Source organism: Conger conger, chromosome 5 (assembly GCF_963514075.1).
Source record: "Conger conger chromosome 5, fConCon1.1, whole genome shotgun sequence".
NCBI classification, from domain to species: domain Eukaryota; kingdom Metazoa; phylum Chordata; class Actinopteri; order Anguilliformes; family Congridae; genus Conger; species Conger conger.
This window is the reverse complement of record NC_083764.1, coordinates 11,704,154-11,728,706: the sequence shown is the minus strand read 5'-3', so window position 1 is coordinate 11,728,706 and position 24,553 is coordinate 11,704,154. Positions and strand designations below refer to the sequence as shown.

The following is a 24,553-nucleotide window of genomic DNA, read 5'->3' as shown; positions in this document are numbered from 1 at the left end:
TCAAGCTGGTCAAGCTGGTGTAGCTGAATTTTACAGCAGGGATTGCTTAATGCATCAGAAACACATCGCTGTGGCAACCAAATAGAGTATGTCCCATTAAAAACAATCAGGTATGTATCGCAGCAAGCTCCTGCCACTTAAACACGTATCTCATGAACCACACATTATGAATCTGTGTATTATTGAAAGGGGGGTCAAAGGTCAGCTTTAGAAGAGAGTGAAGCACTCCCATTGTCATCCACACGGCTTGTTTGCCGGAGGCCTTCGGTGGAAAAACACAAACGGACCTCAGAGTTGTCTCCAGAATAATGGAGGGAGACTCACGACCGAACATCGACTCGGTGCTCTGAGCTGCCACAAGGTTAAACATGGGCGGGGCGGGAAACAGGATCCACGGTGCGAGGATGTCGATGCGGTATTGATGCGGCTACAGGGTCAACGTCCTCCCTGTCTTGGAGAGTGCAGTTGTTTAAAGTCTTCCTGCATTAGCGTACTGTGCTGTGAGTGGACATTTCCGGTGCCTTCCACCTTCCTTTCACGTTACAGATTAAACTATTTATCGATACATGTTCAGCAAAGATTATCAGTAATCGAACATCGGCTGATCCTGTTTGCTGCACATTGATTTACATTTGTTATCATGAGTTTACTTACATGAACACACACGTGAACACACGCACGTACATTATATACATGCATATACACAAACATACGTATAAGTGTATGCCTGTACTTATTGATTATTCATGTTAATATTGCCCAACCTGAAGGATTATATCACACCAACATTTCACCTGCATGCTCGTATGAGCATGTGACAAGTGACAAGGAAAGTCTCTTGAATCTCAAATCTGTCGAATCTTGAACACACACACACACACACACACACACACACACAAATACACATGGGTGCTTGTTCAATTGCCTTTACCTTCTGACAGACAGGGAAAGGCAATAATACATTCAGCTCTTATCATGGCTAAATCATAGCGCTCGCCTCACAAAGGGCAGAGGACGTGTGCTGAAATCCTTTCATTTGGGCTGTCTGTGTTTGTGACACAGGGGCCTCCCTCGGTCACAGAAATAACAGTTTTTTAACATCGTCCCAATCTCAGGAACTTACACCGTGACACTTTCTCTCTCCTGCTCAAGGGATAGAACCAGAGGAAGTAGGGCATGCCAATCTAACCCAACTTCAGAACAAATCAAACTGGGGGATTTTATTTAAAAAAGTGGAGATACAAAGTTTGACAACAAAATCCCCTGGACACATACAAGCGGTCCGCCATAAAATCTTCGGTGGAACTGCTGACATATAAATCTATCAATTACTAAATGCCAAAGAGCTTCACATTTCAGTCAATAAGAGAGGCCTCAGCAGCATCTGAAGGTCTAATCTTAAACCGCTCCTCTTACAGCCAAATTAAAAAGCAGCTGTGTGGAAATCATAAAATCTAAGTGTCTGGTTAGATATACCTGGAGTCCTCAAATCACTCAAACAGTAATGCAATGCCAGGCTTTTGTGAGCTTAGTACATACTCAGAACTGCTAATGTCTAAGTGTCTGGTTAGATATACCAGGAGTCCTCAAATCACTCACATACAGTAATGCAATGCTCTTACAGTCACTCTCATAATGCAATGTCTGGCATTTGGCAGCTTAGTACGCACTCCGAAGTAAACTTTCAAACGCGTTTCTTCCTGGCGCGAGCTAATTCACTTACAGCTCCAAATTAGATTTACATGTAGAACGGCGCCTGTGACATTCATCGCCCCCGAGTTTTCCGAAAGGAGCCCTGGGTGTCCTCCAATCCCGCGGCAGAGCGAGCGCCATCGCGCTGCGGGCCTCCTCTGCTGACACTTGCTCCGTTATTGATTGCGAAAACAATTGGCAGAGGGAACACGCTCTTCCCGCGTCCCTTCCACAGCTATTTCGGATGCGTGACGTATCAGGGCACAGTTTGATCATTAACTTACACAGCCAGAGACTGCCTTGTTCTGAGCAGAAACGACACCCTGAGTGCCATCTCCGCTGGAAAGGAAAGGGATATCGAAAGGCACATGAAACAGGTCCTGGCAAATGTACTCTGCGGCAAAAAACAGAAGAAGAAAAACTACAGTTAGCGGCAACCCAGGTACTTGGACCCTACAGGGCTGGCAGCTGTGACAAATGGTGGTAGAAGGAGAGAGCAAATTCATTTTAAAAGACTTTGACCGGGACTGCACCGCCTCGGAGCATATTTGTCCAGAGAATAAAACCTGACAAAAGCTAGATTTGGAATGCAACATTTGCATACACTTAGAATTCTACATTTTGAATGACAGGAGATAACTAGTCACAGGCTTTTTATTTTAGCCTAATGAAAGAGTTTCAATAGGTTCTGGGTAGCAGGTGTTAGTTCTCTGGATGGCAGTGTCCCTGGCAGAAAATAATGAAACACATATGTGGAGCCCCGTACATGTAATACCTAGATTATATATCTGGTGATAAATCTAAATCTTTTGAAGGAAAGTCACTGTTATTCACAATTCTTGGGTAACACTGCGCTTCGTAATGGCACTTAATAGCAGTCCAAACAACCTGCTGCATCATTGTGGAACCCTTACAACAGCATTCTTATCTAACATTAACCTGTCACATCTAAAATCCATGGTGCAGTTAAGTGTAGTGGACTGTTACAACAGCGACACAACAGAGCGCAGTGAAGCTTTTCAGACGAGGAGACAAAAAAGGGCTAATGTTGTGAAAAAAAAGATAAAATAAAAGCTAAAGAAATCAATACATTGTGGGGAATGGAATGGTTATGAGTTTCCACTAGTTTTCAACAGCTCAAAAGTTTTCACCATTAATAAAAGCAACAACTAACAAAGCAATGAACAGAATTAACTGTAGATATAACTATTAGCATGTTTGCTAGAGTGTGTCCTATTCCCACATTTGTTGCCCATTAAGAAACTACATTGTTGAGTGTAGACTGTATATATGTGTGGTGGTATCAAATAAATCTCTTGGCTCTCACATTCTTACAGTTATGCGAGCACAGATCGATCTAGTTAGTTCAGAGCGAGACAATTGATTTTCTTTTATATAATGGCTTCACATTGTTATGTGGCCATTTTGCTCTCAGAAGTGCTTTATTCAGACATGCTTTACTGACTTAGACAATGGTGGTTTCTCCAGTGAAGCAATATGAGACAACTTAAGTTCTCTACTGAAGTAGATTTAAATTACGCTGATTAGGCAAAGTGCCATCCAGTGTTGGTACTCTCAATGGCACTGCCTTTTCAGTAATGCTGTGCAAAAATGAAGAAATGTATCAATTAAACTGTTGAATATCCACAGTAATATCTGACAGTATAGCTTCTGGAATATAATACAATTTTATTTTATGTTAAACTCTTTTTACGCTATTTCAATGTATTTTATTTGAAGAAAAATAGCTACAGTATAACAACAACTAGCACACAAACTAGCTTTTTATTGGCATAATGTATACAGATATGGAAATAATTGTTTCATATATGTATGCGATAGAAATAACAATGGGTAATAGCCTGAGAAGACAGTATAACATTTGTTTGTGTTGTTGTGTACAACCTGGATGACGTAATTGGCAGCATGCAACTTCCCTTGGGAATAATGCCACTGAATCAGAATGAGCACTGCTAAATTCTCTGAGAGAGAGAGAGACAGAGAGGAGAGAGGGTGAGGGAGAGAGAGAGCGGGAGAGAGGAGAGGATGAGAGAGAGAGCACGAGAGTGCTGTCATATGGGGCTCTTGGTAAAATAGGCAGTGTTAAATTTACTGATCAATAGCTTGGATGTCACATAAATCCCCCAGAAGATGGCTGACGGCTGAAACAATCCCAGAAGCAATTACTGTACCACTGCTGGAATCTTCACAACACGTCTCGGGGGGCGGCAGCCTTGCTTAGCGAGAAGCAAAACAGAGACAACGCCCGGGCACCACATAATGTTGTTCCTTCATTTGTAATTGTAAGGAGTATCGATAGATTTTCGAACTGTTGAGGACAACCCCCGAACGGAGATCAAAGACCTGCGTGACATAAAAGGCATAATTTTTCATTATTAAAAATTGTGCTCCTCTGCCAGGACCCGGGCCGTGACTGGGCTGCTGGGTTTCACGGGACCGAAAATAACTTCATCAATCTTACAGTAATTGCCGTAGGGCCAGGCCGTGTCTTCCGTCTCAGTAGGGAGCGTCGTTACGTCTGACGTCTGGGGCCGGTCAGGTAAGACCGACTGCAGGATTAATTAAACCCCAGTAGTAACAGATAGCCCAGGACATCGTAAATGCTGGGGATCTCTTTCAAAATGGATGCACATTTAGTCTATGGGGCTCATGGGATGAAGCCAAAATAAGCCAGGCATGAATTCTACATGGTCCTGTGCATCCAGATAAATTGAAAATAGTTGGCACTGTATGATAGGAACCCTCAGCGTCCTTGTGGATTGCAGTGAACGCACTTAAGAAACACACTTTAATGGCAAACCTGTCAAATGAATCATTTTAAGATCATTTAAAACGTTCTGTACCCATGTTTCTCCAAAGTGTTAATTAACACAGGCAGATAAAAAAACGGTTGTGGAAGCAATTTCCCATTGATAATGGTTTCATTTTCACGTGGTGAACCGCGCGATAGCCACAAAACGATAAAGTCTTTACTCCGCTTCGCTTGGCCTTGTTATACGCCATCCGCTCCCTCTTGAAAGGGTTTGGCGGTTCTTAATTAGCGCGTACTGTACGATGGGGCCATCTCTACACGCTCGCACAAATACGCGCCCTGCCGCGTGAATCCATCAAAGAATTAGTTCAAAGTGATTTTGATTTTCTTACCTAGCATGACTGTGCTCCATAATGCCACAGCGTGAGCCCAATTTATAACTCAGTCTCGGGAACTGAACCTCTTTCTGCTCTGCGCACTGCCCATAGAGCCATAAAATGGAGGAAATAATAAACAGGGTTAGCAGAGGCGGAGAGGCATCATTGTCGCCCACTGTCCAAGCAGACAGACCTCATATTTAAAACAAGCATCAACAGCGTTAAATCATTCATATTAAAACAACCTTGCTGCATTGATGTGCAAATTGCGGATTTAGAATAGGACAAATGCAGTATGCTTGGAACAGTGTACATGGTATAGCCCCTGTATCCAATAGATGCTTCTTATTTACCTGCTTATACACACACTCACACACCAACTGGCTGCCATGCTTGTCAGGAGCTTTTGTGGGTTGGGTGTCTTGCTCAGGGAGACTTTGACACCCCCAGGGTGGGATCGAACCGGCAACCCTCCGACAGCCAGATGACTGCTCTTACCTCCTGAGCCAATGTCCCCCCACATCCAGCACAATCACCACCGCATAGGGGAGGGAGTAAAAAAGTAATCTTGTCAAAATAATGTTTCTGTTCATAAGGTTAATATGCAGCAGCAGCTTTTGTAGACCTGTCTGGATGTGACACAATGTCATGGTTTCCGTGTATTAACAGGCCGAAGTCATTGGCCTCCATGAGGTTACTCATCACGGCTTGAAGTAACATTACAAGTTGTAATTGACCTTCTTAGGGCTTTCACATTATGATAACGGGACAATACTTGCATTCTCCCAGGAACTGTGAGAGTGGCTTTCACCGATAAGGTTGCCTTTAAATACACCGGCTGTTATATCCAGAAGCTACAGTTCCTACAGTATAGTCAGTTTTTAGAGCAATACCACTGCAGTTTATGTTCTGAAAGGGATGTTTTCAAAAATAGATTTTACAATTGGTCAAGTATTAAGACACACATGAAAAGATGCAGAGATGTACTGTACGCAGTGCAGGGTAACTAGTATCATTATGGGATTGTGAAAGTTATTCACCATCCATGATGGTTAGTATACTATATCCTGAAAAACATTAACAATATACTGTAGGCCTAATACATGCAGGTCAGGAGCTATTGTCATTTTTCCATATCAGGTCTTTTCATAATGACAGCAAGCTGTACGGCAGTGAGGACAGAAAACTTGAGCTTTGGTGCACTGAGTTTTTACCTTAGCCACAGAAAGAAAATATGTGTCTACATACCTGAGAAAATATATTCCGGTTTAAAATATACTGTTTACATCCTCATCAATTCTATTTTAAGTGGCTGTATAAGTAGGTATGTGGATATAGGGGTGGCCTGTAGCGTAGTGGTTTAGGTAAATGACTGGGACACGCAAGGTCGGTGGTTCTAATCCCGGTGTTGCCCCAATAATGCACAGCCGTTGGACCCTTGAGCAAGGTCCTTAACCCTGCATTGCTCCAGGGGAGGATTGTCTCCTGCTTAGTCTAATCAACTGTATGTTGCTCTGGATAAGAGCATCTGCCAAATGCCAATAATGTAATATGACAGTCTAGGTTATTTTAACTTTTCCATCTTTTACTCTTGTTGTAAGCTTCAGCTATAAACTATTCAATATCGACACTACTATTCTTCCACTCATTTATTAGTCATGTAAAAGAAAGAAACATGGAAATGTGTTTTGTTGGTACATACATTTTAAAGAAAATTGCACAGTACACTCAGTTTACCACTCAAAATGCAGAGAATATTTCTCATGTGGTTCTGTTTTTAAAAAAATGCTCACTTTATTTTCTCGCATCTAAAAAGGAAGGCCTTCGTTTCTCTCTGGTTTGCCATGGTTCTCTTTGGTTTCTGTGAGGACTCCCATAATGGGTGGTTTACAGGAATCTGATAGCAGTCTGTAGACCTTCCATCCTGCCTATAAAGAGGACCTCCTGATGCAGAATGATATCCTGTAAGTGGGCAACATTACTGCAATAATACACTGATACAAAACACTATGATTGAATCAATGAGTTATATATGTTCCCACAATTCTCTTGTATTGTAGAAACTTAAAGGTGAGAATTTGTTTTCAATGTTTGAGCCTCAGAGCAAATCTCAGAGCGCTCATGAGCTCTGATATTCTCTCCTGGCGATGGTCCTTGCCAGCCCTGTTCTTGGAATTAGTTGATTCCTTAGAATTGGAACCTAAAATACTATAAAGTTTAACTGCCTATTTTAAATTAAGGGTGAGGTTCCCTAAAGCATCGTATACACTCAGACCTTTTCACACCTTTTACTGCTCAATATTTCTTGTCTGTCAACGCTGTTACAGTGGCTAACACCTTAAGGATAATCGACTTCTTAACACAACTGACTTTGTTTAAGGTCTGTGTCTGGTGGCCTAACTCAGGGCTCCATGCTAACATTTTTTTCCAGTGAGGACACACGCTCCAAAATTATTATTTTTAAGAGCAGGCTAATACATCCCAATTAGTAGATGTGCTCCAAAAAATATTTTTCCAATTTTGACAAGGAAATGCTCCAAAAATGGAGCACTCCAGAGCCCAAACTGGGGCCTGCTTGCCTTGTAGACTGCATTCCATTGGTTGCTAAATAAATTGATACAATAAAATATTGTGCTGCTGGGCATTCAAAAGTCCCTGCAAGTGTAATACTATAAAAGAGTATCATTAAAAAAAAAAGTAAAGTCAAGAGTATCAATTTACTTAAAACAATTTATCTATTTGCTATAAGACAAGTAGCCTATAGACCTGAAAATAAAGTGACATTGTATCACTGCATAAATCTACTTTCACACTCCCTTAGCTAGTCATATTCACAAAGCCGTTATCCATTTAAAAATATATTTCTAATGACCATATATTATGGAAGGGCAGGATAATAAAATGGCTTTGTAGCATAATGGTTAGGGAATGGGGCTATAAACTCCAAAGTTGTGGGTCTTTAAGTCAAAGGTGCTGCTGTACCCTTGAGAAAGGAACTTTTGCTGAATTACTTCTGTAAATATTCAGCCGTATACGTGGATTGCAGGTACTGTAAATGTGTAAAAATAACTGTACTGTGTGTCACAACCCTGAGTTTAGTTGTTTTTTGTTGTTCACTCCTCGAATGTTGACGTGATTTCATAGGAAAGTCTGATCTGGATCGCTGCTCAATTTTCACCCGCCCCGGCAGGACTGGGGTAAACAAATGATGCGTTGAGCACCTGTTGACTTTTCCCCGTTAATGGTGTGAGACGAGTGTGCGTGGAGGAATCACAGCACCCGGAATATGAGACCACGAGGCACTCCTGACCAGTGTCTACCAGTTTTTATGAATAAACACTGTAGTGAAAATAGGCCAGACTGGCATCCGCATAGTTTTCTTGAGTAAATTAATTTGCTGGAATTGGAGTCACAATCAGTATACGCAGCTCACCCTCTTCTGAAAATGCCATTCCAAAGCCAGCGGCCATGACTCTTTCTGCATTGTTATCTCCATTGAGAGGTGATATTAGCCTGTAGACCTGAAATTAAATACGACTCTCCAGCTTTTCTCTGGGTGAGAAAGCACACTTCAGCTTTGGCGGTCAGAGTACAACAACATAATTAACTCTCGAGCAACAAAAGTAACTTAGGGTTATGATATTTTACACAGTTTGTCTGCCCTTGTATAAACTATGCTCCCTCATTAACAGTGCACAATCTCCTTATTAAAGTAAATTACATGAGCAGTTAATGTGGCTATTTAAAAGTCATAATAACTGTTGAAATTACCCCATGTACTGTAATGCACCCAAAAAGGTCAGTTTTTGGCATTTGCGAACAGTAGCTTTTTTTTTTTTTGTGCCATAATACTCCCCAAACCTGTTAACTGAATTCCAACACTATGGTCAGAATATTTGTTCTATGGCCAAACTACCGCTAATGCACGAATGCAAACTACTTTTCTTTTTTATTATTTATTAATTTTACACAAAAAAGTTTGAACATTTACTGGCTTATACTGTATATTCTATAAAAATTGTTGCATTTTCATATCAGACCTGAGTTAAATATGTACTTGTTTAAGAGTCAAATACTTTTCTGTGATCGATTGATCTTGCCTGGTGCAGTTGAGCCAACCAAGAGGACCAGAAGCCGGGGTACTTTCTGAGAGAATGTCATAGGTTCAGTAAAGCTCATTAAAGTGTAGAAAACGTTTTGAATAAAAAATAATTACGCATTTGATCCAGGTCTGGTTCATAAAGTGAATATTTCCTACACTCAAAGTAAGACCAAAAACATCCCTCATTAACTTCCTTTCATGTTCACCCTTGTCAAAAATTCCCATGGACGATGACAAAAAAGGTTGTCATCATCACAATGGTGAAGGGAAGCTATAATTAAGAGTGTAGTTTCCTGCGCGTTATTTCAAGACTCTTCCACACTCAACTGAAGTTTTGAATAAAGGATTTCTGAACCTCAGTGGAGTTGCGGCGTCGCCTGGGGTGAGACACGCTTTAGCGTATCTCTCTGTGATCGAGACAACGCATTCCCCCACGCAAACACAGAAACGCAGGAGGGCCAAGCGGTGTTTGCTCTCGCGCAAGCAGTCTCGCAGATTAATTACCATCCTGATTAATTATACATGAGGTCCGCAGAGACAGCCGCGATCCCACCTCCGCGGCTGACATGGCAAAAAGGCGCAGTGCTCATTAGGAATTTACAATGCAAAGGGTCTACAATATTTATGAAGGACAGAGAAAACTGCAGTTTGAACCGAGTTTAAGCTTTCTAAACAAAGAGAAAGAGAAAGACAGGGAGAGAGAATGAGAGCGAGAGAGAGAGCAAGAGATAGAGAGAAAGAGAGAGGAATGAAGAGAGAGAAAACAAGAGCACTGTCATATGTGGAGAGAAAATAATACGCTGTACTTTTAATTTACTTAAATGCAATTGCCATACCGCAAGCGATGACAACACACAGGTAAAAGGCAGGCCGATAGCCAGGAACAGAATATGCAGTTGGCTGTATTGCGGTTTAATTTTGATGCACAGCAAAGCTCAGTCATAGTCTTGTTAAGGAGAACAGACACTGCAGAGGCACTAGCTAATTCCTATGGTGAAAATTATGTGAGAGCAGGTAGCATGCTATGCTCAAGTGTTTTCAAATATTTTTGAAAAGGTTGTATTAAAGCTTCATCAAATCAAATATTAAATCTCTTCTTGTTGTTGTCTTTGTTTGTTAAAAGGTGCATACAATCCATACTTATTTTTTCCTGATATTTTATTCCGTGTTTTATGTGTAATTAAAACCCTTAAATTATTACATAACATTTAGTGAGTCTTTTTGGGGTTAATTACAGCTAGAAAGTTAAACGCAATATCAATGTGCGATTTAATCAGTAAGAGGTCTCCCTGTTCACCTTGTTAGAACAAGTTGCTAATTAATGGTCAATCAGCCGGTCAGTAAAAGTTCCCGGAGCAATGATTTCACAAGAGACTTTCCTGAACTGTTCTTGAAACATGTACAAATCCCAGGAATGGAAAACCAATTCTCAGCTTTTTTGCCATTTAGTATGGTCTATGGTAATTTAATATGGTTTATAACTCCTTGACTGCTTGACACAAAATGGAGGATGGCGGGATGCCCCTTCTTCCAGCAGAATCTGACGGCCCACTGCGTTGCCCATTGAGAACACAGAGCAGCTGCTCTTCCACGGAAAACACTGTAAAAGATATCGCCATGGCCACCATAGTCTAGTAAATGGCAACCCACACTGCGAACAGCTGTGCGGCATAAATTCAGCCAAATAAACTGTTCATTTGTGCTCTTTTCTACAAATAAGCACACAGCTCATGACCCGTGTCACAGCAGCAGCTGGGGGTGGGGTGGCCGGCGTGGGGAGGAGGGGAGACAGTACGAGAAGAAACAACAAAACATTATTAGCTCCATGTGAGGCCTGCTTGTCAGTCACCTTTAAAACAGCCCAGGGACTTTACACTGGCCTCTTTCTGAACACGTGCAGGATGTATGTGTGTGTGAGGTACAAAACAAGGCACACGCATATACGCATACGTACACACAGACACGCACATACATAGACACACACACATCCATGCACATACACACGCACACATACACATGTGTGCCCACACATCAACATAGATACACATACACATACACATATATACATATGGGCACGACACACGCGCACACACACATGCATACATACACACAGACACACACATTCATGCACACACATACATAGACACACACACACACACACACACACACATCCACGCACACACACACGCACACACACAGATAGGCACACATACACAGTCAACCCCAGGTACCTCTTATATCCCCTACAGACGCTGGCATCTACCTTGTTTGTAAAAAGATATAGGCACAGTAATGAAATATAGCCTGTACTTTAGCTTTCCCAGGTACCAGTCAGAGACCCTCACCTCCACCCCCTTCTCCCACCCCCCCCCCCCACCCCACCCCCCCCGAAACGAATTCCCTCCCTGCTGGGAGACTTAGTGCCAGATTGCTTTCAACTGTTCTCCAGTGCCTGCTATAAAAACAAGCTTATCTCCCTCCTCACTGCCCCCTGAAGAGCCTTTCCTCCTTCAAGTGATGCGGCAGCATTCAAGGGCCTCATCTGTACAAACATTAATATGGGAGGAATTCATAAAAAGCCGGTGTGCAGACGGCACACAGACCTCCAGTGACGATAATAGACATTTCAATGGATAATTAAGATAGATATTTACATATTTGGGAAAAATATAAAGCTGAAATGTCACTTTTGACATTTAAATTTGGATGGTTACATCCGTCTGCGCTTGTTTCATGTTTGCCGTTGCTTTGAGTCCTGTGTTTCGTGCAGTGACAATAATATAAAACAGAGGTAAGGGGGCGGTACAGCTCAGTCCAGGAAGACTGCAGGTATTTCTTCAGCTTGAAGTCCTTTTCAGATGGATTTGATGGCTTTGAACAATGTAATTAGATTAAAAATAATCGGCAGGGAAGAGATGAAGAGCTGTCATGTTGCACTTATTGTTGGGAGATGCTATTTTCGTCACACCTTTCTACTTCTACTTCTATGGTAAGAGAGAGCGCAAAAACATACCAATGGTGGATCGGCAGCAAAACTAAACCTCAAATTCAGCAGTCAACCTACATGGCCAGGGCTAGCCTATCTGTTCAATCACCAAAATGATCTGCGAATGGATCTGTATTCGGGATGCAGATGCAGTTCTCTTGCAGAAAAACTGTCAACCAAGAGGTGCTGTTTTGCAATTCTATTCAATAAATGCATCTGTCAATGTGTAAAAATGCGCCTTTCAAAGTAATATAATTCTCACTTGTTCCACTAATCCTATAATCGGAATACCATATGTCAACTTCAAGAAGAAATGAAAGTGTGTATACAATGCATTATCTGTCTATTTCCATATTCAACAGATATACTGCAACTGACAAGGGACATTATTTAATTTCTCCATGGAAGAGACACCAGATCTCCAAAACCTGACAGTCACTATATGCTCATTGGTTGGTGTTCATGGGGTCAAACTGAGGCAAAGTCTAATGTTTCAATCAACTGTGGTAGGAGTTTCTGAATTGTAAAAATTGAAAACAGCAGTGCTACATGCAAAAGGCTTATCCATGGGCATTCTATTAATCGATTTTTTGAACTTCTATTTCATCTAAACACTCTTGATTCAAAGACTGGCTCTCCATGTAAACAGTAAATTGAAATAATTGCTCAAAACGTAAGTACATTGGAAAATAGTCCAGAAACAAAAAACGTTTGGGTTATTTATTGATTTTGGAGCTGAGCCGGTTTAATTGCAGTGCTGTTACGTCTATTTCTTTGCAGGAACGGGATGTGGCAAGCCACGAAGAGCACACATTTGTTTAATTTTGGATTTGCTGTCGCTCGGTTGGTGATCTAGCCGGCGACGAAAGAAAAACAGAAGAGGGGCCAGGTCGTGAGACCGATTTTTTCCAGGCAATGACTGCAAAGGAAGGAGAAACAGAAGGGAAAACGGCCAAAGAAAAACACAGGCAGGGAGAAACAGTACTGCACTGGGCCCCTAAAGAAACCCTTCCATATGGTTCCCAAGAGGACGCTACAATCGCTCGATGCACAGAAAGTACAGCGTCAGGAAATTCAAGCATTCGCACAAACCGTCTGTCTCCTTCAACCATATGAAAAGAAGGTGACCCACTGGAAGCCTTCCAACACTGGGGCCGCGGCTTAAAGAGCTATTGTATTTTGGCACAACAATTCCTCACACACAGAATTTATGTCATTTCCATCAAATTGCAATAATGGGTCCCTCTCTTCTCAGAAAAATAGGTGGTAAAAAAAAAACAGCCAAAGGAACAAAAACAGTTATTTCTGTCAAGTGAAATAAATGCATCTTCTATAGGGAAGTACATTTCCACAAATCTTTGTTTTATGCTGGTTGACATTTCTGAAGGACTGCGCTGAAGAACCACACATCTTGACTGTACTTCATGTGCTTTTAAGGCAGAGAGATCTCTATTGAGGGGTCAGACAGGGTCTCCTACCCGGGTCCTGAAGAGCCACTGGTGTTCTGGTTTTCATTGCTAGTCTGTATTTGAGTTGCCCGGTGGTTGATTACTCAGTTAACCTAGATTACCAGGCTTCCTGAGTGAGAATCAGAGGTGGAAAATCCTGATTGAGAAAGTAAAAGTCCTCCCCTGTATTTTGTTCCAAACACCTGGATGTCCTAATAAGCACAATTCTTCAGTCAGGAGGTAGAACTAATTAGGTCATGAATGGAAGAAATGTTTTACCTCTGGTCCTTCCCCCTTTGGCCCAAAGTTGCTTCTGATTTGTGGACACAAAGCCAGGAGACGGAGACCTTCATGACCACTATCAGTTTAAGGGACTCCTGCCTTAAAGGGGACCAGACCAAACAAATAAATACCAGCATATCGCAACCACTCTTAGTTCACTCCTAGTTCTGGACTGTGCCAGTTCCGACTGACCACAGTTGGTTCAGGGCTTGCCCAGGGAAGGGAAATTTTCAGAGGGTTATAATCAGGCACCGGTGGTCTGTCTGTGAGCTGCAAATGGAGTGTCTTCCTCCGACTCATGTCTGTGCAAGCCTGACAGCGGTGTGTTAACCCTTGTGTTATCTTAAGGGTCAATAATGACCTGCCACTATGTTTAACAGCAGAGTGAACCCCCAAAATGATATTTTTTCTACTTGAAATTGGATTACAAAGTTTGTGATGAGAGACAGGTTGTTTCTTCATGCAAAATAGATTTGGGGTTTAAAATACAATTAAGCTGCTTTATTTGAGGGGTTTAGGAAAGGCGGGTCATTTTTTACCCTTAGGACAAGGGGAGTATACAGAATGTTAAGACTACACTAAGGGTTAAGAAAAGGCAGGGCGGCAGTGAATAATGTTGTGTGTGGTGGCCAACATCAAGCACTACAGAGGAGAGCACAAGCCTTTGCTAAACCTGCCACAAAATGGAGCGCACGGCTTTTAATCTGGTGCAGCTGTCAATCACATTTCATATTCACTGCAAACCCAGGTCTGTTAACACAGTCTGGTGTTATGAGCAGCACCTCAAGAGCTGAACTGATCTGAGCGAGTCTGACTGAGGTGTGTTAAGAAGTGGAAGGGGGGTTCTGAGACCTGGGACAAAATATAGTGTAACAAATTAAAAATGGTTTCACCCCATATCCTGGGACACCCATGGGCACGGGACAAAGTGTGGCTGCACTCTCCTGAATCCATAGTGTTTCAGCAGGGACCACTGCCAATGAATATGACTGGGTATTCCATCATGGGAGAAAAGGGAAAAATATAATTTTAAAAAGGCACTCCATGTCTGGGGGTGCTAGATTGGTTTAAAAAGGTTGACCACATTTTCAAATATTTTTAGCTCTTCCACACTCACCCAAAGTCCTGAGGGTACATGGAACATAATCTTATAATTCGAGACTGCTGGGACTACTGGTCACCCAAGGGTGTCCCAAAAAAATGTAAAGGAAGCAAAATGTCTGAACAAGCATTCTATTGAGCTGGTGCAGGAGGAATTATTACACCCCTGTGAAAACAGAGAAGAAAAGTTCATCCTCGGATTTAGCTTTGAGCACGTACTGTACCTCTTACATTCGGGAGCTGAGCAGACATTTTCATCTTCCCAATCTCGCATGGTTATCGCATGGCTGTTACACTCCCAACTGAAGCAGACTGCAAAATAGTCCCACTGAATGTGAAGGAGTGTAAAAAAATATCTAAAAACAATACCCTTTGTATTACTGGGAATATACCGAAGCGTAGCAACACTGGTGACCTTTTGTGGTTGTTTTGCAAGCTAATTGACTTGAGGATAAATTACATAAAAGGCCATTTTCATGCAGGCAATCAAGCTATTCAGAATCATTGATTAAATGTCACTTCAATTTTAATGATTATTCTGTTATTAAACCAATAAATACATACACACACACACACACACACAGAGTCCCAAGTGTCTCTTACATCTGTTACAGCCACTATCAGTCACACATAGTATTGTACTCAGTGGTTTTTATTGATTATGAATGCGTTATTAATTTGGAAATACAAAAAAAGAATAAATACTAAAAACACAAGACTGGGAAAGTGGAGGGCTAAACACAATTTGGTTAATACAAATGAATTCACAGCACTTAATTTAATTTCAGACAATCATCTGAAGATATTGTGCTTGGACTGTCCATGTTGTCCTACTCTTCTATAACTGAGATAGACTTACTAGCTCTCAAAGGCCCACAGAGAGAAAACAGTAATAAAATAAATTACTCAATAATGCCTTTGTATCCTAATAACTTTGTTATAATCTGTCACAAATGGAGTGCACGTCTTTTAATCCGGTGTAGCTGTCAATCAGATTTCATATTCACTGTGAACTCCAGGTCTGTAATCACAGTCTGGTGTTATAAGCACCTAGAGGACCTGAACTGATCTGTTATGGCAGTAGAGCTTTAGATATCTAATCAACAGTAGATTAGTTGGCAAGACACACAAATAAAAGTTTAAATCCCCTCATTTTTTAACCTACTTAGATTTCCGTTTGCTTGTCTGTCAATTAATATTTAAGAGAAAACTCCACATTAGGATCAGATAAGTGAAGGAAATGTTGTTTATAATGAACAAAAACTAGAGACTCAGGACAACTAGAAATTGAGAAGTTCTCAAAGATAACGTTCACCCACAGACTCTAATGCTGTACATTACACAACACTGAATTTTAGTGCAAAAAGAAATAAGTTATTGCATATTGAGACATCAACAAACATCAACAAATCATAGTTTCAACAGCTGTTAGTGGCATTGCCAATTCACTGCATAGCAATAAGGATTACTATGTTCCCAAATGGTCTTTAAGAACACATTCTTATGTTACCATTATCGCGTCTTAATCTGTTATACACTCAGTCAAGCAGCAAGGCCTTTGAAGGGATAATAACAGAAATCCTTCTTGGATTTGTGTGGCACATATTTAAAAGTATCTCGTCACATTTGGATTCCCACAGCAGCACCATATAATGATTATGATTCATGTTCCCATATAGGTTGTATACAGGCTGCTCCAGCATAATACTGTACTATTTACACCCCACTGGGATACATACACCTCTCAGATAATAACATGAATCAGAAGAAGTATACGAGGAAGAAGAAGAAAAAGAAGAATCAGAAAGAGAAGGAGGATAAAATTGTCATTGGAACACAGAGATCTTAGTAGATAAATACAGCTTCCACTGAAAGAAGAGGTTTCATAAAGCCTCTTTCTAGATTGGTGGGGGTTCTGACTCATGCTAACTTTTTCCTGTTTTTGTAGTGCCTTTGTGTCGCAGCTATACAAATAAAATTGAATTGAGTTGCATTGAATTGAAATGAAATGAAGAAGGCCATACAGTTACATAACTTAATATAACATAGGTTATAGGCCATTCAGCCCAGCAATGTTCATCTTTTCCTACCAGTGTACCTACTGCTTACTGTAATTACCTAAAACCTAAATAGTATCTATCACCGTATCCAGCCTGGTCTTGATAATCCCCAGTGGTTCTGCCTCCACTACATGTCCTGGGAAGCAATTCCACACAGAGACCACTCTCTGCGTGAAAAAATACTTCCTAATGTCTTAATTTCATATCAAATCTGCTCTGCTCCATGGCATTTGTGATTGACAGAAAGATGCGTTTGTTTAAATACAAACCTAAATATAATACCACACCAATTTACTGTAAATTAGTATTTAATAGTAAATTGTAAGAAACAGCTGGCCACTTAATTTTTTGTTTTTACACCATAGTGGAGCTGGGCACCAACTGTGAAAGATGGCATGGATTTAAGAGGTGAGCCAACACCCTTAAAACCCATAAGTCAGCCTTCTTTAGAGAGGTTGTGAGACTGTAAAAATATGCTCACCCCTCAAAAGGCTTCTGCATGCACTACTCCTGTACCCTGTATCTTTCTCCATTTCTATTCCTTTCCCCGCATCAACAATAGTCTGTAATATCCATGACTCTACACAAGAACCTGTCACCTGTTTTACAGTATAATAATTATAGGTCAAGGTATTATTTATATATGATCATATCTCTGACCTTCACCTCTCAGTGTTCTTGTACCAAAGGGGAAGATGCTACTAGTATATGTAGTAGCCCTATACTGTAGAGTGCATCCAGTCGTGCACATGAGAAATTCATGAAGTGTCAAAACCATTTATGAAACGAATCAACCATGACATAAAGATTTTAAAAATGGATTGCAGGTGACTCGATCATCACAAAAGGAGACAATTGACTTGCTGTAAAATCTTGGTCACTGGCTCTGGAAACTTGACATCCTGGAATATTACGATTTCTTTTTGGCAGAGAACAGGTTCGCCTTGCTTTCATATTACAAGGAAACACGCCTACTAGAAACAAGGGAGAAACTAAGAGAAAATTCTTCCAACAATGACTGCATTATTTGCTTCTGGAAAAGGTTTATCGATTTGCTTCAGTCATAACACATGGGGTTCTGAGAATCATGGGAGGCTCCATTTCGGCGAAGTGTCATATTGTACTGATTGCCGTGGCTGGGGCGAGGACTCGTCGCCCGAAGATGATGGTCCTCCTAGCCTCAAGCATGCTGGGAAATCAGGTGTTTCCAGGCTGAAGCCGCGAGCCGCGGAGCCAGGTCGGGAACCAACACGAGGACGAGCGGGGTCAGGCCACGGGAGAACAGCGAGCGCGCTAACTTAAGGCGGAAACCGTCTCCTCAAACCGGAGCGTGCGGTCTCGCCGGGGTCGCCGGTTAAATCCGACGGCCGCCTACTTCCTCCGTTTCCCCTGACCTCTCCACGGGGAGCGAAACAAATTTATACACGCCTCATATGCGGCGTCTATGAGAATAGACTTACTTCATCAAAGAGACAGCGGCACGGTAATGACTCAGACAGCCCGCTGGCTAACTAGGCACCTCATTTACAATGCCAAGGAGCCTCCCTTCGACAGTCCACGCAAATGTACTTTCCGTCTGTTTTTTAACTCTATTTTTCACTCCCGCCCTGACTGAGGAAAGGATGCCTGTACGACTCTTTGTGGGATAGTCATAGCGGGTGAACTACAGCGACCCTGTGCATGCTGGGATGCGGGAGGCTGTCCCTGTTGGCGCGACTTATTGTCCTTGGGTGTATCCCCTCTGGCTCTATAGTCCCTCCGCAGCGACCTGACGTACCCCACATTGTCCTTTTGACCTCAGCACACTGCCTCTGACACACAAGGTTTCCAAACAATTACTCTGTGACCCCACGTGGAACAGGACGATGACCTCCGACCTTTCCTGGAGCATGCAAATAACCTTGTTATTCTCCGAGCAATTATTTTTTAAAGAAATCAATGAAGAAATTTTCCTTTATTTATGATGCATTTAAGCAATGTGTTCGGTTTATGTCAGTTCTTTAATAATATTTCATGCTAAATTACGTAGGTTGACAAGATTTCTTTCTATTGTCCCATGAGTGAGAACAGAGGGTGGTGCTATCTTAGATACTTAGATATCCAGTAACTAAATATCAAAGTAATAGGCCTTCCATTAACTTCCCCGAGCTTTACTTTATGAGATTTGAGTAATCGCCAGTTGCTTTCTTGTGTACGGAATCCAGCAAATCTGTCTCTCATCACTCCTGAATGCATACAGTACAACACCCACGTGTATTCAGAAACAAAGGAGAAAGGCCTTGCATTTTCTGTCATAACAAACAGGGCTTAGACCCAAAGTCTGGACTCCCCACCCTTCTGAGAGAGGCATTTGTGAACCTGGACAATTCCCCGCAGAATCGCTGACAAGGTCAAGAAATAAATATCTTTAATAGGAGGAACAATCTAGACCAGCTGTGAGCCGACGCACTAAATCATCGCGCCGCACATCTGGAGCGGCTGGGCCGTGCGCGGGATGCGTGGCGGCTTCCAGCTGGCCCGCTTTCGCTCGCACGGCGGAGCGCGTAGCGCCCGCCTCCAGCCCGTAATTGGGGAGGACAGGCCCGCTGAGCGCAATTGTACCGCCAGAGAAATCTCCAGCGAGGGCTGAAAAGCACTCGAAATGTGGAAATTGTCATGGCGATGAATAAACGTTTTCACTCGGGCTGATTCACTTCTGAGACCGTCTCCATTTTGAGCAGGCGGGGGGGGGGGGGGGGGGGGCTTCTGTGCTGCACGTGGAGGGCCTCTTCAGCCCGGCGTGTTCCTCTCCAGAATACGAGAGCGTGGACACGGAGACACGTTCTGCTGGAGTGCGCTCACGCTCGCAGGAAAAGGACACTGCCGGAAAAGGTCAAACAGAAATGAAGGTAACGGGCAAAGTCGATTCCGCTAAATAAAAAGCGACTACGGGAACACGAATAACATCCCTGGAAAATCAAAAAATATATATTTTTTGTTTTTTTTGTTGTCTAAGAGCCGTGTCTGTTAAACTGTGGCAACTGCAGGACCTGAAATAAATAAATAAAGATGTTTGCTGATGCAGAATATTTCAAAAACAGGTTTGATGATCGTAAACCCTGGATGTAATAAGGCAATGCGAATGTAGTAGCCTACATACAAGCTCAAGGCCAATTTAAATGAATCATACTGTGGTCCGCTATTTCTGCATTTCACTTAAATCCGTTAAGCCTCTGTTCAAAAATCAGGATGTAAATGTTACCCTTCAACACTGCTAGCTGCTGTCAGTCTTCTCCACTGAAATAGTAAAGAGTAGTAACCAGTAAACAAGAAGGAACAAGGAATGGAATTTAGAATGTAGAAATGATAAAAATCTGACATTCAAAGATTCATCGCACATTTATTCGAGGTCAACAGAAATTTCCAGGACTAACGCTGAGAATGCAATTGTCCTTTCTTGTGATGTTCACTATTCTCTTTACTACTGAGCAACACTCAGGGCCTCTGGTAATGATGTTACACCTTGTTCCTGCTGTATTTGATTTTCCACAATAAAACATTCACCGTGGTATGCTGTGACCAAACCCGGCTAATTAAATGCTGAAATGGGCCACAATCGAGCACCCTCTCTGACCGTGTGCCCTGCAACTGAAAGGCTTTGTTCAAACCAGGTATCTGTGCTTTAAAAAAATTCACTAAATGAAAAACATTTTCTCTTTTTTAGTCTCAACCCCTAAAGCCCCCTGGTTTGGCCATTTTCTGTTTTGCATTGTCTGATTAAGTATTTTTTTTATCAATATGTACAATTTGTTCAGTGGAAATCTCTTCACTGTGCAAATAAATACAGTGCTTGTTGTTGAGAGGTAACAGCTATTAACAATTCTGATTCTCAGGATGAGATGAACATGTACTGTTAGATGTGTTTTATAACATAGTGGTAAACACCCCCCCCCCCCCCCAACCCTAACCCTAACCCCCCACCACCACCACCACCACGACCCTTGCAAATGTATGCCATCTCACTCAGACGACAATTCCTCAAACAGTAGCTAAATATTATTACTATACAAATGAATTATTTTGAAAAGCACTGGTTTGTAACACTGCTGCCTCTAACCCTGAGGTTAGCTATGTGTGCACCGAGCCAAATGGCTAATGAATGTACAGTACCAGTCTGGAGACACCAAGCTATAATCATTAAAATCTGGTGAACATATCATCATTAAAGACATGCACCATGGTGCAACTGAAGGCATGAAAGCAGCACTTGGAACGAGCGCATTAAAATGAAACAGTCAGGTAAAATGTCTCTGAGGGAGCTTTCAAAGGCTGAGCACAGCATGCCATAAGTCCATGCGCATGTGCTCCTGTTCATCCTAACTACCCCAGACAGTTTGCATGCTGTAAGCTAATGCGAACTCTCAATGACCATAAAGGTTAGCAAACACACACACACACACACACACTGACCCAACAACACATAACCACACACACCCACATACACATGCCGACCCAGCAACACACAAACACACTCACCCACACGCCGACCCACCAACTCACGCACACAGACACACACACACGCACACACAGACACACACACGCACCAAACTAAAATAGGTGGCTGGCATAATGAAACAGCACACAGAGAGTACATTTATGGTGTTTCATTTTAGCTCTTGTGCTGAGACATTGCAGAAAAGTAGTTATGGCTGACATATTGTACACAGCATTGCATTCTCAAATGCAGAAAACCTGTTTCCCATAAAGAGGCTGGAAGTGTCCATACAAATGGCATGGGCTCCAGTCACTCTACTCATAACTGTAGATACAGTAACCACATGAATCTGTAGAGTTATAATGATTTTGAGATTCTATGCCAACCGCCATACATTTTTGGCAGTTAAAAAGGTCACCCAGGGAGTAAAAGATCATACCCTAATAACATTTCATAAGTAATAGCAACATAAAAATGAAGAAATAATAAAGATAAATAAAGATTTGCACAGATAAATTGAAATAACTTTCTTCAGTTAATTAATAGAGGAGTACTCAAGGTGTCATTTAAAATTGACACAGAATTGAGTTTTTAAAGTGAGTGGTTAGGGTGTTATCAACACCTTTCCTTAATTACTAGTAAGAAGGCTAATTAGGTCATTATCTGTGTCTTTGAAATGAAAACGCAAGGTGAAAAGATCTCTTCTTGCACTTCTTGCACGGAATATGACACCAGCAATACTGTTGTACAGTTGCTCTGAGATATGAACACATCAGGAATTGAGCTAGTTGGGAACACTAAAGTGTTTTTATTTTTGAAAGTATAGTAAAATCCATCAATTTTAAGAATTTGAATTGATTGGATTTTAAAGTGTAGGGCTTACTTTATATACATAAATATAGTATTTTTGAACAGGCTATTGTATTGATATGCTCCTTAGTTTAGGTTAATGACAAATAATCAAACCAGTGGTAAACAATGAGAGAATTCATTCTTTATTTTCTATGTTAGCTGAATGATAGATCTCATTCACTTATGCAAACTGTCTGATTTTGTCTCCCGAGTCATTATATTAAGGAATGTTGACTTTCCCAAATTGTTTTCTATTGAATTTGTGCAACAACATGGACCTTTGTCAAGTTTTCATTTTTTTATTTAATTGAAGTCCTTTTATCAATGAACAGCATGAAAGCTTCCATGTATGCATGCATTTTGTGATAATTTGCATACAAAGATCTTTATACTGCATTATTGCATATGAAGTTCTACAGTACCTTGGATAGAGCAATGTGCTGGCTGTGGCAGCAATGTTTCTCTGCGTGACCTATAAATATCTGAGACACAGTTTCTAAGCTGGATGTCACAGGGCCAGTGTGAGTTTTCATGTAAAATAATTCTTGCAACATAGCTTCATTCTTTCATTTTGGCGACTGCGGAACTTGCTTTGTTTGTTAAAGAAGAAAAAAAAATATTGAATGTTTAGTTGTGAGTACAGTGAAGGACAATGTTGATCGATTCGGGCCTGTGGAAACAGGATCTCGTTCAGAGTATACACAAGTCAATGGACTTCCGGGACCAGTTTCCGCACACTGGTATCTTAAAATTGATCACTGGTACCTTGCACGACTGATGTAAGAAACTGGAGGCAGCTGGAGCCCTTCTGGGCAGTAACCGCACTGAAAAGGGGGGTAACATTTTGTATTGTTGCCATTTTAATGCTCATACATTTTCCAAACACTCCCGCAGTTACCAAAAAAAAAATCAATGAAACGCGCTAATGAAACTGTACAATCATATGAAAGAAGAATCGTTATTTCTGAAGAATGCTTATTTTGTAACTGTTGGTCTGTCCCAAATATACACACATCTTTTACACAACCACATTAGGTACCATTAAAATGGCTAGGAAGGAATTCAGTCACCCAAGACCCATTCCCCAGAATTGCCCTTGAGATTTTCCCCTGAAATACCTATCACGATCAGAATGTCACATTGACAAAGGGATTGAGGGTTGAGTATCATCTGGAACACAGAGATTACTTCATTAATCCAGAGGTAGTTTTATTAAATATAATTTATATTCACATAACATACATTATAGAAAATATTGAAATTACGTGGTTATTTGTTACTGTCACCTTCCTGTCAGCTTTGACCAGTCTGGCCATTCTCCTCTGACTTCTCTCATGAACACATTTTTGCCCACAGAACTGCTGCTGACTGGATGTTTTTTGTTTTTTGCACCATTCTCTGCAAACTCTAGAGACTGTTGTGCGTGAAAATCCCAGGAGATCTGAGATACTCAAACCACCCTGTCTGGCACCAAGAATCATTCCACGGTCAAAGTCACTTAGATCACATTTCTTCCCCATTCTGACATTTGGTCTGAAAAACAGCTGAACCTCTTGACCACACCAGCATGCTTTTATACATTTAGTTGCTGCTGCAAGATATTTGCATTAACAAGCTGGTGTACAGGTCTACCTAATAAAGTGGTCACTGGGTATACACACACACACACACACACAGACACACATTCAGTTAATTTCCAGAAAGAGACATTCTGCACATTAACCTTCCAGTGATATTTAAATGTCATGGGTAGAAATTTAATTGAAATTTGAATGAGGACCTGTTCCTACAGGGCAGGAGAGACATCAAATAACATGGGTCTGAAAGGGACTGATTGGGCGGTCTGCCTTTGTGTCAATTAGAAACGGTTTATCGATAAGGTAATACAGTATGTCAGGCTAAAATGGACCCATCGGGAAGTGAAACAATTAAACTTGCTGCAAGACAGGACAGGAGTAACAACCATCCCTTGTCACTCAAACATTTGATTGCCGTGGTGATAAAAGGTCTTTGCAATTTGACAGTGCAAAGGTCCATAAGGACAGATTTCTGTTTATTAGCTATTGTATTGCTGTCCCTACCTCCACCCATCAACCTCTCGCACTTTTCAGTACCACAGCACAATGTGGACTAATCACTCATTAGATTGGCCCTGAAAGGTACCTGCTACACTAAAACCTACACTAACCTCCAAAAAAAACGGAGTGTGTTTAGTGTAGCAGGTACCGCTAAGTGTCGGCTAGAAGTTGCTCCTTTGTCACTGCAGTTGCAGTTCCCAAATGAAAGATTTCAGAAGGATTAAAGGCACACAGCCGAAGGCTATGTCAAAACTGAGCACAATGTATTAAATGTAAAAATGATAGTGTTTTTCTGTGTCGAGATGTGAGATACTTTTTACAAAAATGT

General features: G+C 41.4%; 1 protein-coding gene across 1 annotated transcript in view; it reads right to left on the bottom strand.

The window, feature by feature from the left end:
- The window catches only part of LOC133128240 (exostosin-1), a 143,303-nt gene that overhangs the window by 78,812 nt on the left and 39,938 nt on the right, over positions 1–24,553 (bottom strand). Inside the window, exons 3-4 of the mRNA XM_061241619.1 lie at positions 19,578–19,680; positions 19,271–19,406 (exon numbers count right to left, since the gene is read on the bottom strand). Coding sequence (XP_061097603.1) covers positions 19,271–19,406; positions 19,578–19,680 — 239 coding nt within the window. The remainder of the gene's footprint in view (positions 1–19,270; positions 19,407–19,577; positions 19,681–24,553) is intronic.